This window comes from Xenopus tropicalis, chromosome 2 (assembly GCF_000004195.4).
Source record: "Xenopus tropicalis strain Nigerian chromosome 2, UCB_Xtro_10.0, whole genome shotgun sequence".
Lineage (NCBI taxonomy): Eukaryota > Metazoa > Chordata > Amphibia > Anura > Pipidae > Xenopus > Xenopus tropicalis.
Genome location: NC_030678.2, coordinates 153,041,893 through 153,056,663, shown reverse-complemented (window position 1 = coordinate 153,056,663; position 14,771 = coordinate 153,041,893). Strand labels below are relative to the sequence as shown.

General features: G+C 38.8%; 1 protein-coding gene across 1 annotated transcript in view; it reads left to right on the top strand.

Moving 5' to 3' along the window:
* pds5b (PDS5 cohesin associated factor B) overlaps positions 1 to 8,682 on the top strand; it is a 75,862-nt gene extending 67,180 nt beyond the window's left edge. Inside the window, 9 exon segments of the mRNA NM_001114028.1 lie at positions 207 to 339; positions 987 to 1,106; positions 1,381 to 1,443; positions 4,574 to 4,719; positions 4,826 to 4,934; positions 5,297 to 5,745; positions 5,829 to 5,927; positions 6,990 to 7,134; positions 8,213 to 8,682. Of these exon segments, the coding sequence (NP_001107500.1) occupies positions 207 to 339; positions 987 to 1,106; positions 1,381 to 1,443; positions 4,574 to 4,719; positions 4,826 to 4,934; positions 5,297 to 5,745; positions 5,829 to 5,927; positions 6,990 to 7,134; positions 8,213 to 8,242 (1,294 nt within the window). The 3' untranslated portion in view covers positions 8,243 to 8,682.
* Positions 8,683 to 14,771: the final 6,089 nt, after the last annotated feature.

The window sequence follows — 14,771 nt, the reverse complement described above, 5'->3', positions numbered from 1 at the left end:
TACATACTGTAGCTCATATCCCAAAATTGTACTTATTTTGGCAAGACAACTGTGATTAACCAAGAAAAATGAATGGCGCTGATTTAAAATTGGTTGCAGGTTTGTGTGGGTATGATATATTGATATTATTCCCTATGTCTTTATGCAGTGCTCTTATTTATTTCTCAAGAATTATATTTTATATTATCTGCTTGCCATTTCAATAGGTGTCTGTGGTTCGTTCTGGAGATTCTTATGTCAAAGAATGAAAATAACAGCCATGCTTTTATTAGGAAAATGGTGGAATATATTAAGCAAACAAAAGATGCACAAAATCCCGAAGACCAAAAGATGAATGAAGTAAGATTTATGCTATAGTTATATAATATATAATTTCAGCTGATTCCCTCTTAGGGTAAAATCCATGTCAGACTGGAGTATCAGAGGACCTCCTGGTGGGCCTCAGCCTAGGGAAATTACGTCAGCCCATAACTATTGCTACAGTGGGCCTGATAGACACTATGATACGGGGTATTTTGTCGTACACTGTCATCCAGCAAAAAAAACAGCAGTGTCACTACTCCTTATTTAATGACAGCCTCTGTATTTTGTCTGGCCACTGTTCTGTATGCTTAGTAATGCAGGGCGGTTCATCTTTTATCTGCAAGACATTTATCAGGTGTACCGATGACAATATATCTGCAATAATGAGCATTTAATTTCCTAGCTCAGAATGTAGAAGACAGCATGAGCATTTAATATTATAACATTCTGTAACAATGTTTCCTTGTGTTCAGTTTATCTTTTTGTCTTATATTCACCAAAGGCAGCTTTGGAACTTCAGCTGTGGAACAGTCCATTCTTTATGCTCTAGCACAGATGGCATGGGCTGCTAGGGATCGCAGATCTGTCCCAGCTGGTGTACAAACTGACCATTCTCTATGTCACAAGGTGTTAAATGAATGTTGAACTGTCATACTGATGAAAGATTGTGTATTATTTTGTAGAAAATGTACACCGTTTGTGATGTGGCAATGAATATCATTATTTCAAAGAGCACAACATACAGCTTAGAGTCCCCGAAGGATCCAGTGTTGCCAGCACGATTCTTTACTCAGCCAGATAAGGTACTTTCTCTGACATACAACAAAGCCATTGTCATCTTATTGTATAGTCTGCTTTCTTCATTTTTGCAACCCTTCTTTGTATAGCAAATACACTGATTAAATTACAAACAAATATGAATACTGTAATTATAATAAATAAGGCAATACTAAAGCTTGAGTAAATATAATGTTATAATAAAAGGAGGTAATTATTTAATGACAGAATATCAAAATGGCTATAATATGATATTGAGAACCAAGTATAACATTTTGTTTACATTTACTTCTCTTGTAGAATTTTAGCAACACAAAAAATTATCTTCCTGCTGAATTAAAGTCCTTTTTCACCCCAGGAAAGGTGAGTTATTAAAATGTTTTTTATTGTGTCTTTGCCACAAACAAATGTCAGAGTTTGTCATACTAATGTCTATACAGATACTAAATAGCCATTAGGGTAGTGTGTGTGTGTGTGTGTACGTACGTACGTACGTACACAAATTTCTTCTGATACTAGGTACATTCATGTAGGTATGTCTTGTATTTATTTACAGCTTCTCTGAGAAGACAAAGTGTTTGAAGTGACAAAACTTAAAAAGTTGAGTAGTAATGTGAAGTGCAGGTGCATCCATATTGTTTATTTACTTAAAGCAGCATTAAAGCTAATTTTCTCCTTTACATTTCATTATATTGCCCATTTGAGGCACTATACTTTTTACCTGAGGGGTAATTGCCATAGTTTTACCAGATTTGGCCTGTGTTAGGAGACAGTTTATCAAAAGGTCCCTCCTTGCAGTGTACTTCAACAGCCGTAAGGCAGTTATCTATGATCTAAGTAATAGTATTATATAAAAGTGTATTCAAGGGAATAAAAAAATTGTTGCAGCCATAGGAAGATTCTATTTACAGTGCTGTTCAGCAAGCCAGTAACCACGGCTTCCATAGAGTCACTTGAACCTTACTAGCAGTGACAGTTTCTGTGCTGTGTGTCTGTAAGTACAAGTTCTGCTTTCCCAGCAGCCTAGAAATGACACATGGGGAATTATCACACTGTCCCCCATTGTCCTCAAATTGCAATTTCTGCTTTTACAGGATCCTGGAAAAATAAACAAATGGAAAATATACAGCTGATACTGTTTCCACTGGGGAAACATATAAGGAAAATTAAAAAAAATAAAAATGTGACCCTTTGTTTGTTTTGTGTCTGAATTGCTTTGTCTATTTTTGTTTTTAGCACACAGTTTTGTCTCTACCCTTACTGTTTGATGGTTGAGAACCCAGCTGCCTATAGCTTGGATTCTATTGTATGTTGTAAGGGGTAATGATATATTATGCGGTTAGCCCGTTACTACAAATAAGCCCCTACTGGGGTGGTTTGAAAGCACGCTGAATAATGCAGTTCTTGCGCACCCTAGCCTGCCTGTAATGAGCCCCATGCTTCGTGTGAGGGGGATCGGTACCCCCTATACACTATAACAAAGGGTCACACAGGCACACAATGGCATTTTCAGCTGAACCCTTGCAAGTTCAATGTGGAAGTGCACTTCCGTATTAAACTTGCAAGGGTTCACCCTGCTGAAAACGCTGTTGTGTGCCTGTGGGAATCTTTGTGAGATTAGAAAGCACCACACAGGGGGTAGCTTGACACGTGCAGCTGTGAATGGCAGTGATAGAATGTAAAGAGCTCTTGTGCACTCTCAGTTGGTAGCCAACCTCAGTGTTTTAATTATGAAATGAAAAAAAAAAAAAAAAAGTTACAGGGCTCTTCTGGATGGAGTGGTGTAAAGGTGATGCCTTTATAGGAGGATAATCACGGCAAGCTATCAGCTTGAATAAGAAGCTGAAATTACCTGAAAGCTTGCTGTGATTATCCTCCTATAAAGGCATCACCTTTACACCACTCCATCCAGAAGAGCCCTGTAACTTTTTGACTGGATAGAATAGTATGTAAACATATGTGTAATAGATTCTTGTATGTATGATGTTGAGGAGTTTTGGGCTAATTGGTTTACTTTATGTGCAGAAATGTAAATAAGTGTTGCATACTGCAAATCAGCATATAAATTATTACTGGTTTTTAGATTTAAAGAATAGTGGAAATATTTGGCTAATACTAGACAGGGCTGATTTTGGGGATGCAGATAAACGCAGGCTGAGTATTAACCCCTATGATGGCATCAGCCTTTCCCTGTGCCTATCTGGAGCCATTCTATCGGCCCAGGTGCAGGTGCAGACTAGGTTTTGGCACAGAAATCCACACCACGTACCAGCATCCAGGCACAGGGTAAGGTCAATGCCAGTTGAGGGGCTGTTCTTGGCTTTAGGGTAAACACAGAATTTGCTTCCAAAATTGAGGTGGTGTTGCATGTGCAGTTTTTTTGAGTTGTGTCTATTTGCTTTGTCCAAACACTTTTGCCATGTTTGTCATTAGATTCCTGACTAAGGAGCGAGTTAGCAAAATGGCTTCCATATTCTCAGGTTCGGATAATCATTTGAGAGATTTGCACATTAGATTCATTTGTTTTACAAATTGTAAAATACTTTTTCTCTCACTCTTTATCCTTCTAAAAGCGTTACTGTTTGTGCAGCCCAAGCAGCTGTATTTGCTTTTGTTAAATTCCTACCTCGTCTCAAGAAACCAAGGTACAAAATGTGTTTGATGTGATTGAAAAACATCAAATGCCGAGATATCAAACAAATTAATTCATAAGCTAACATCACAAGTCTCGCTTTGATATTTCTCTGCCCATTTTGCAGACCTTTTAATAATATGCTCTTTTTTTTTTTTCTCCAATGTTTGCATTCACTTACTTTTAGAGCAGCAATTTTTGACTTTCAGACACACAAGCTGGTGGAATGGATGTATAGGCAGAAGCTACACTATGAGCAGCTCTTGCGTCAGCATCATTTATTTATATAGCGCCAGCAGTGCCATAGATTAATTATAACAAACTGGATCAGAGGGCCCTGCTCTTAAGAGCTTACAATCTAAAGGGCTTAAGTTTTCCTATCTGGGGCAGGTACCATTCACCATGCCACTATCCCATGTGGGGGGACGCCATTCTTTTGCAACAAATTTAAATTAGGTTGTATGTGAGCTTTAATTTATATTTATGGCATCCATATGGAGTAACAATTTTGTGCATGTTTCTTCATGTTTTTTGTGCTAGTGTGGATATCAGTCAGTCACTTACGTATAGAAATAATTGCCACTGGGTACGGCTCTTTTTGAGAATTTTAGTACCAGTTGACTGCTCAAAGCAAATAGAGGAATATGCTTATAAGGTGATCCAGGTGCTAACAGCCCTACTTTGGTTGGGGGTAACAAAAGTGTTCTACTTCTAGTGAGTGTTACTGCTTGTTGGGGCACACACTCATGCATAAGGAGTAAGCATCCCAGGCTGTGGGTTGTAGGATCATGGGACACATCAACCATCAAATTATTTTGCCTACCAAATATTAAAATCTTATATTTCTCCTTTTTCTTTCAGCCAAAATCTACAAATGTTCTGGGTGCCGTCAATAAGCCCTTATCAAGCGCAGGAAAGCAAATGCAGTCCAAGTCATCTAGAATGGAGACTGTAAGCAACGCTAGCAGTGGTTCTAACCCAAGCTCTCCTGGGAGGATTAAGGGAAGGTATGACCAGATGTGTTATTTGCCCTTGCTATTACAATGTAAAGGAGACTGGTTGATTTATATTGACTGGTTGATTTATATTGTGCTTTCTTATAATAAATGACAGACTTGACAGTACAGAATTGGATCAGAGTGAAAATGAAGATTACACAATGATGTCTTCTCCTCTGTCTGGAAAAAAAAGTGATAAAAGGGACGACTCCGACCTTTTGAAGGTAGGACAATTTTATTTTGTTATTGAAGTTTTATGAAATGTTGCAGAGTAACATCAGATTTCATATCAATATTCTTGTTTGCTAGTTTTAAAGCAGCATGCTAACAGAAAAATAATTTCTACATGTACTTTATAAATCTGGCAACAATATCATCAATTCTGAACATAGTGTAATCAAATGATTGGTTGGTTGCGTGTGAACACTTGTGCTCATTAGTATTCACCCAGACAGCTTCAGTAACTGCTACTAACCAGAGCATGTTAATTTTATACAAGGGAGTTGTTGTCTTTTTTTCTGGAGTAGGCTCATATTAAGTTTATTTTTGTGGAAAACAATGATAATTGCTTTTTTTTTCTTTGTAGTCTGAGGTAGAAAAGCCAAGGCGAGGAAGAAAGCAGTCTCTTATAGATCAAGATGACAGTATATGCATGGATGAATTATCAAAACCTGTGCAGGAACCAAAGTCAAGGACTAGTCAGCGAGGAAGAAAGCGAGCTGCAGCTTCTTCTGAATCAGAGGAACAACCATGGCAGGAGAAAAGGCTAAAAGAAGACATGTTGGAAAATGAAGATGAACAAAATAGCCCACCTAAAAAGGGAAGAAGAGGGCGACCACCTAAGTCAGCTAAAATGGCCCTTTCAAAAGAGGAACCTTCAGCCACAACTCCTAAAAGGGGGAGGAAAAAGGCTGCACCAGTAGAAAGTGTTCAAGCAGAAGAAGAGGATAATCTAGAAATAAGTGAAGAGCAAGATGCTGAAAACATAGTGCAGAAGCGGAAAGGCAGGGGCTCATCAAGAAGGACTCCTCAAAAGTAAGTGCTGTGCTTTTTATTTCTGACTCCCCAAAAAGCGAACTTATAATTGTTGTTGTACTAAATTGAGTCTGCATTATCAGGTCTGATTCAACCGATTCTCTTCTCAACACCAGTCAGCCTACACCACAGAAGAGGAGAGGAAGGCCACCCAAAGCTTCCACAGTGCAGGAAAAGAAAGGGTACACACTAAAGCTTTATCCAATTTCAATTCTTGTGTTCTACATAGTTCTAAAAATTAGAATTCTAATTTGAATTAAAAGTTTTGTTTTAAGCTTTTACTTAGTTACCTAGTTCGCTCTTTAGAGCAGGTTGTAAGTTCAGATTTTTACTCCCAGTTAAATGCCATGTAAAGTGAGCCTGTTCGAAGAGCTCATGCTCTGTCCTTTAAACTGGGACCCCAATGACTGTTTTCATGATCAATAATGTGGTCTTTGTTCAGCTACAGATTCATCAATTTAGCTGTAAAAATTCTATTGCAAGAGAACTACATACGGCTAGAGAATATATAGGGTACCCTGTAGGATATGCACAACTCTGTCATTTGCTCTTATCATTGGCTCATTGGCCACACAACCCCTGATAAGATCCATCACAAAACTGGCCAAATTGGGAAACAATTGCTCCTTTAGAAAGTCCCTGAACTGAGTATCTTCCAGTGTACGGACAGTTTAAATTGCCCTCATAGTGAAGTTATATAAATGATTAGAACTTGACTCTGTTTTATATAATGTATCAGATTTTGAAACGTTTTATTTAGCTTTTTTGGAGGGATTGCCACCTTGGTCCTAAGACTTGACTTTCGTTTAGGCTACCCATCCACCGGATAACAAAATCATGTTTTAGCTTTTATATACTACATACCAAAGAAATCAGGCATTCTTTATTTGGATTAAAAATTTAACTTTAAAGCGAAAGACATAAGAGCACTACAAACATTCCATTGGTATATTTACTGTTATTATTTTTGTAAAACCATTGTAATCTCTTGCAGGCCTGAACTGTCAAATGCCAAAGTGGCTTCTGTAAGATGCCATAGACGGATGCCAATATCACTATTTATTGGGCCTGTTTGGGCCTCTGTGTACTTGAAACACCAGGGCCTAGTGAATCCCAGTCCAGACCTGGCTTCCTCTCCCTGCTGTAGTTAATAAAATCAACACATACTGCACTTGCAGTAACATAAGCTAAAATACAGCTTTGCTGCACCAAAATGTACTCATTTTAATTTTTCCTTTCTTAAGCAATGTTGGGCGACCAAGAAAGGTAGTAAGTAAAGAACCAGAATCTGAAGAAGAAATCGAAATGTCCCAGAATAGTCCAGCTCTTAGTGAAAACAATTCTAATGAAGAGGAAACTGCAGACGAAGAAGTAGTTGTTCCTAGTACTGTAAGTATTCCCTAAATTTTACTTGCTCTATAGGCACTTAAAGGAAAAGTAGCACCAAAAAAATGAGTGTTTTAAATTAATTAAAATATAACATACTCTTGCCCCTCACTGGTAAGTCTGGTGTCAACTTTTCCAATAATGTGTCATATCTACTGTCTGATACAGTAGGTAGGTGGACTTGTACTCCACGCAGATTCTGTTTCTAGATGCTATCAGGATTAAGCAATCTTATCATTAGCTAAATTTGCTAAAAAGGTAAAATTGAAGTGTTTTCTAGAATTTCATTATTTTTCTCAGGGTTAAAAGGGCTCCCCAAAAATGTTTAATGCGTAATAAAAGAAAATGTAATGCTACGCCGGGTTGCCTAGGGAAGCCTTAGGCAACCTGGCCAGCCTCTCCCCCCCACCCCAGGGACCCAGAGGGGTAGGTGACAGAAGAGGTACATGCCTAGTGCCCCTCCGCCGTTATGCCCTAGGCACGTGTCTCTTCTGCCCAGCCCTAGTCCTGGCCCTGATGATATTTATTTAAAACAGTCCCTTGTACTTGACCCTAAACTAGCATAAATTTGTGTTGGGGGCAGCCGTAATGGGTTTATGTAACGTTTAAATATTTTTTCAGTAGGCTTAAACTAATCCAAATTACAGACAGATCCCTTATCCAGAAATCCCAGGTCCCAAGCATTCTGAATAATAAATTCCATTTGTGTAGTTACCTGCAAATAAGCCTTCAGTTATCTGGTACTGGTCCATGTGTCGAAAGAAACCACCGGAAAAATGATTAAACATGGTGATGCACTTCTCACATAGAATATTCCATGGGTTGGTGCGTTTTTCACCCAATATGGATAAAGTGTAGTTTTGTAACCGTCATGTAGTTGCAAAAAAGAGCCATAAAGCCACTTTCATCATTATAAGGGTCAACTGACAGAATGGTTGAACACTATTGTAATTTTTACATTTATATTAACTCATCATTTAATACCTTAATTAAACACAAATTCAATGACAATGTTGCATTGTATTCTTGCGGGTGGTTTGCCATTAATCATTAAATAATGTCTGAATTTTATATACCCCAGGGAAGGCGCAGATCTGCCAAAAAGCGATGAAGCCGGACAAAGCAGAAGTCTGAAGCTGAAGTGAACTAGAAGGGCCACTGCTATAGGAGCCGGCGCGAGGCTGCTCGTGCATAGGAGACGCCGACGAACGACAACACGCTTAAACATTAAATATCATATCCCTTCATTTACAGCCACAATCGTTTGTCATTAGCTGTGGGTACTTTACGTGATTTGTAATGTGTGCTGGACATGTAGACATGAACGTGTAAATAGCGATTTTTTTTTTTTAATGTTTCATAAAGTGCTTGTATAGCTTTTTGTTTTGCAGCTTTAAACTGACTTTACCTGAATGGACGTCAGAAGATTTTTACATACGATGGACAAATGAAAGATATCAAAAAAAGATTCATATGGAATTGAAGCAATATTTGCTGTTTTTTGTGGACCCCTCCCATCCCACGTCGCATATTACTGTGAAAAAAAAAAAATCTTGCCGTTGATTTACTGCAAAGCTAAATGGCCTTTTTATCTTCCACTCTTGTCTCCGGGCACCTCTTTTCCGCTTTGGCGCTGCCCTGACTTTGAGAACAGATTCTCCATAGGATAACTCCATACACAGCAGAATTCAATTGTGTGCGTAACCAAATGTTGTCATTCTCCAACTCAGTATTCCTGCCAGGCTGACTGTATTATGGCATTGCATATTATAGGAAGAGGTTTTAAAATATTTAAATTTTTTAACATTTTGGCGCTATTAAATAATGTATGAAAGATGCTACCTAAGTGATGATCTTTTAGTTTTTGGTAACCAACAGTGTCAATAAAATTCTGTATTGTTGTCCCCGCCCAATATTTCTTAATGCATTTAGATATTTATACGAAAACAGTACCCCCCAGATTGGTAAGTGTTACTAAATCCATTGGTCACATTGTGTCTGACGCACTGAAGCTTTCCTAGTGGAAAACTCATTCTGTTCTCGGGGTGGAAATTCTTTCAGTACTTTATATATAAAGTTATTGCAATTGTTGAAAGCATATTGTCTTGTAAAAATGCTAGAGCATAGGCAACGTGCCCTTTACAATGCTTTGCTACAATTAAAGGTGTAAGTATGTCCTTTTTTTTAAAGGTTTGCATGTCTGTGATCAGTTCTGGGGCTGAGGGTTGTGTTGATTTTGAAAGTGTTCATTTTAAAAGTGGTATTTTCTAGAAATAGTCCTTCAAAAGCTGCCTCTATTTCTGTGCCAACTGAGAATTCTACATTGAGACTTAGGGAACAGAAGAGCCGTTTCTATCAGAAAATCTGGTGAGGACATTATTGAAGAATGCGCCTATACACGTGCATTGTTGGGTGGCTCCGTTTCATAGACCTCCCTGTGTACACAGTGTACTTTTTAAAATTATATAGAGAGATGAACAGCTTTGCAATGTATACATTAATGAGAATATAGCGTCATTTATAAAGGCATCTAAACTTTCCAGAACAATCTCTCACCTTTTGTTCATTGGTACATGTGAATCAGATCCTAGTGTATTCTGAAGTCAAGCCTAATGCCTTGTCTGTCTGTTTTTTATGTTTTTTGTTTTTTTTTTTACTTCAATTGCTGATTTTGTTCATTAGATTTTGTTTTCTGTATATGTCTGTTTACATTTCTTTAATGAAGTCATTTTTTGAAAGGGAATAGTTCAGTCTGTATTGGTTTTATTACCATTATTATCTCTTGGATATGGAATAGTAAGTAAGGCGTGACACAAGCTGCTGGATTAAGCCTCACTTGGCCATGGGGTGAGTTAAACTTCATTTCCAAAAAATCCTATTTCCTCATAACTTGGCCATTGCTCCAAACAAAGCAACACGTGACATCATCTTCAGTGATGTTTTTCAGAGACACTTTGCAAATGAGACTGTCACCAGAGCCTTGACACCATCTAACTTGCAAATCACTGGTGGGAAAATATGCGTGGCAAAAAATTGGCCAATGTTTCTTTACAAGGAAAGCCAAAATGCAGTGTATGTTTCCCACCAGCTATTTGCATGTTAGCTGCTGGGAAGGAAACAAGGGACGTTTTGTCGACATTCTATCTGTATTGGCTACAGCCAGTGAGACTTGGATAAACAAATACACAGTTGCTTATTGATTTTTGTACTAGGCCCTAAAAACTCAGGTATTTGTTAGAGAATATACTGAATAGGGTAAAGCATACAAAGTCAGTCAGTTTGCAGTAGGGCTAGTTAACCATCATCATCTATCCATCACTGCATTAGGGCAGGGTAGAGAGGAGGTGGTAATGAGGGTGAAGAAGGTATAATATAAGCAGTTATGTTAGATGGGAAAAAATGAGAACCAAGACAGCTGCACTGTCTGATACCGCAAGGGGTATATTTGCTCCCACTTTGTTCCCTGTGATGATCAGCTTTGAAACTAACCTTTGGGTGATGAGCTAGGAAACTCCATTGCACTTCTATACCCCATAACTTGCCTGCAGCAGGGGAATACAAGCCACTTCCTCCTCTTTAGGTTGCAGCTAATTTGTATTAATGACTTTTATGCGTGGGTAGAAATAGTACAGAATAGTACAGATAAGAGTAAGGATGATGTTGACTGACAGCTTATAATATAGCAGTATATGTTTTATATTAAGGTTAAAGTAATACTTGCATTGTCTGCTTTCCCATGCCGGAGTGGTGATCTCTGTTTTATGAAGATGAATTTGTACTTTATTTGTTTTATATGTATAAAGTTTATTTTATAAGAGCTACCATTCTGTACTAAAACTAACCTATGCTGATACTAGAACCCAATAATAAAGGGGTTCATAACCTGCAGTGTAACTTGCTGGCAGTTGGATAATGAAGTGATGGGACTGGAATCACGTGAATTCGGATTTGCAGAGAAAACCATTCAGTATCCTTAATCACAGGGCTACATTCTTGCACCTCCTGGAATGCACAACTGCTTATTTATAATCTGACATTCCCCTTTTCTGTACCCCACTACCCTTTGGTCTGTGCTATATTACTCGGTGTTCTTTTGCTATATTTCTGTATAGGACTGTATGTTATGGCTGGCAAACAAATATACATTTTACAGTAAAATGTGTAAATACTTTTTTTTTGTGATCTAACATCCTTGCAAGCCTCCAAACAGAAGCTATATGACAGATTAAAGAAAAAAAACAGAGAATACTATGCTTACAATGACTTGGTTATGCAGCTGCCTAGCAATGATTGGTCACGTCATGAAGTCTCAGGCGACTAAGACGCATCATTGCACAAAGCATGTACTTAATGCCAGTGTTCCATGCAGTTTCATTCCCTTGATCAATATTCTTGTTTTTCTGTTTCACTGACAAGTGCTGTTTCTTTTATTTTTTCCTTTGAGACTGAAACATTTCAGTCATGTTTTGTGACTTAATTTTCAAATAAATGATGTGATTTTTTTTTTCATAGACTTATGTGCCTGGGTCCTGATTTATATTTAAAATGTGTACATTATTAAACTGATGGTGCAAATGAGGTGACGTTCTGTGCCATTCTCAGTATTGTTGCATCACAGATTATATTATATATTAGTTGTAAGTTAGTCAAAGTTTGTCAAAAATATCTGGACAGAATGTTTTAATATTGTCAAAAATATTGACACAAATTTTCTGTAGATACACTTATTGCTGAGTTCCAAACTGTCTCCAGAAGCAGTGTTGGCACCTTCATTTGTATGGAGTATGGGGTTTTTTGGGGTGATCAGAGGCCAATGAATGTAAGAAACCATGTGTAAATCCAAAGTTGAATGGAGCGGTATAAAGGTCACTGCCATTGGGCTGTGAATAGTGGCATTTCACCATCTGGCAGTCTAAAGGGAAAGGCTGGGTTTGGTAGATACTACCTGCATAATCTTATGGTAAGATCTGATAAAAGAGCAATAATGGTCTGGTTTGGGCCCCTTGGTTATGTTGAGAGCAGGTGTTTATTATTCTGTGCTTTCTACTTTGGGGCAATAGAAACACACTCCTGTTCAGCACAATAATGGCCATACAGAATGGATTTATTGAGATGGGAATGGAAGACCTTGACTTTTCACAGAGTCGTGATCTCCACCACACAAACTTGTGGGATGAATTTTATCACTCATGCGGAGTGTGATCCCCAGTATCCAGTGCCCAACCTCTTACCTAGGAATGAAAGGTAATCCCACCAACAATATTCCAGTATGTAGTGGAAAGCCTTCCCAGCACAGTAGAGGCTGTTATAGCAGCAACAAGAGCATCAACATATTATTGCCAGTGAATGAGATGTCGGACAGGCAGGTTGAAGCAGCTTGAAGATGTTAGTGCTTTTATCCATGACAAGAAAGGAAAGTTTCCAGGAAGAAAAGGAGCACAGAACACTTGTGTTATCCTGATTGTGGGGATAGTGAAGGGGGATTATTGGATTGGATGCAGGTGCCGTAGGATCAAAAGAAAAAGGGAAGGAAAAAAATATGATCATGGTTATAGCAACATTGTGTTATTTTAGTGGCAGTTTCCCTTTAAAAGATTCCCATTAAGTAGAGATGTCCATTGGGCACAGGGCTGGATGTTTCCCTCCAAATAATTTTTATGGCCCCAGTTTGCTCAGCTGCTTCATAGACTTCACTATATAACATCATCATTTCAGTTAAGTCTGGCCCTCCAACATGCGGTATGACATATGATTGGCCCACTACATGTAAGCAGACAGCAGTGCTCTAAAGGATTTTCGTGGCCCAGGACTGCTCGTGAGCTCCACCTCTTTTGATGGCATAATTATAATCTGCACCTAAATCTAGCCATGAGCCCGTCCCGAGTCCTCATACAGATACTGAGTGCTAGTGATGTAGGTTATTAGTTTTTGGATTTGTCTAGGGGTTCACATGTTTCCTAGCAACTTGCCAATAGGCTGCTCACTCTAGGGTGCTGGACTGCCCTGACTTCTGGGCAACTCTTAATAGGCCTGTGTGAAGCTGTCAGCTAGGAGTTTGTAGGTTAAACAGAGCACTGGTTTTGGGCCGATCCGTGGCCGGATAAGGGAGCTATATACAAGATGCCTCTGTTCATTACACAAGCTGTTTCAGAGCTTTATAATCCATCTGTTACACATTTATACAATGTCTCCTAGATTGGATTTATTACAAGTACAGCCATTATCCTGCAGTGATAGGATCATGTATAATCTTTATTACAAGCTTGGACCCTATCTAGATGAACATTAAAATGAACAGTCACTTTGTTCTGCAGCTTAATTCCTTTTAGTGGCTTAGTAGAAAATTTACTTGAAGTTAAACTTTAAAATTAGGTTCACAGTTCAATGTTGGTTTCCTCTATTAATACGAGTGTTCGGCCAGCGGTGATAGTGCAATATATTTTGTGTATGCCTGTCTGCTGTGTCTATAAGGATCATGACAAAACATTATTTATACAATTCCGCAGTAGCGGCTAGAGAATGGGAAGGTTGTGTTTGCTCCCTGATTGGAATCAGCCCTTGGTGGAGGCTCTCAATAAAGCCAAAGCTATAGAGAGCCTGAGAGTATTAGTCAGGGACAGATTGTGTCTTAAGTTGCCCTTTTCAACCATACCAGTTGACTATCTGTATGGCATGTCAGGGGGGCTGAAGGTTACCTGCCCTGGCTGAAAAGTTCAATTTCTCAGCTGAAAAGAAGTGAAGCCACAGCCCCTCTTTTCAGTATCTGCTGCTGGTCGGATCATACAGGCTGTTGGCCCAAACAAATGGTACAATAGAAAGTGGCCAAACCCCTCACCAGGGGAAACTCATCCCAGGCATCAGCACCCTGCAAGCTACAGGGGTGCCAAAAATCCATGCCTGCTAAATTAAAGAGTTTATTTTTAAATCAGAATTTCTGGTTTTATAGTGCCAACAATGTAAGGTAGCCTTTTATTGGCTAACTGAAAAAGTAAAAATTTAAAGCTTTTGAGATGATATTACATCTCTCCTTCAGGCTAAAATATAATAAGGAGAGATGTTATAGTATCATCTCGAAAGCTTCCAATTTTTACCTACTCCCATAAAAGATATTGCCTAACCTTACATTTTTTGCTATTTTCTCAATGGCTGACACACCTTACGCCTCTTCTAGTGCAGAGAAATCTCATTGGGGGGGAAGAGTGGCATCAATTTGGCTGCTTTAAGGTGGCACTGAGACACCCTCTCTTCATTGATCTTCTCTCCAATGCCCTTTTACATTCTTTCCTCTATTCCCCCCTTTTTCTTTCTCCCCATACCATTCTACCAGTTCTCTGCCTTTTTCTGTTTCACTCCCTTTTCTGCCCCTCTTCTCTGTTTTTCCACCTTTCCATTTTCTTCCCCATACCAATTCTACTCCCCCCCCCCCCCACCTTCCCATTGGTACCCTCCATTTCTCCTCCTAAATTTTGGTGACATTTTCTCTTCTGCTCACCCATTCACTCCTAGTTTAAAGCTACAGCTTCATGGTTATTCTCTGACCTCCTTTTATACCCTCGTATTCTGGTCTGGATTGCGGCAATGGTATACTTCAGTATTGTAGTATCACTTGTGATCCATCTGCGGTGAAGTTGCCTGTAGCA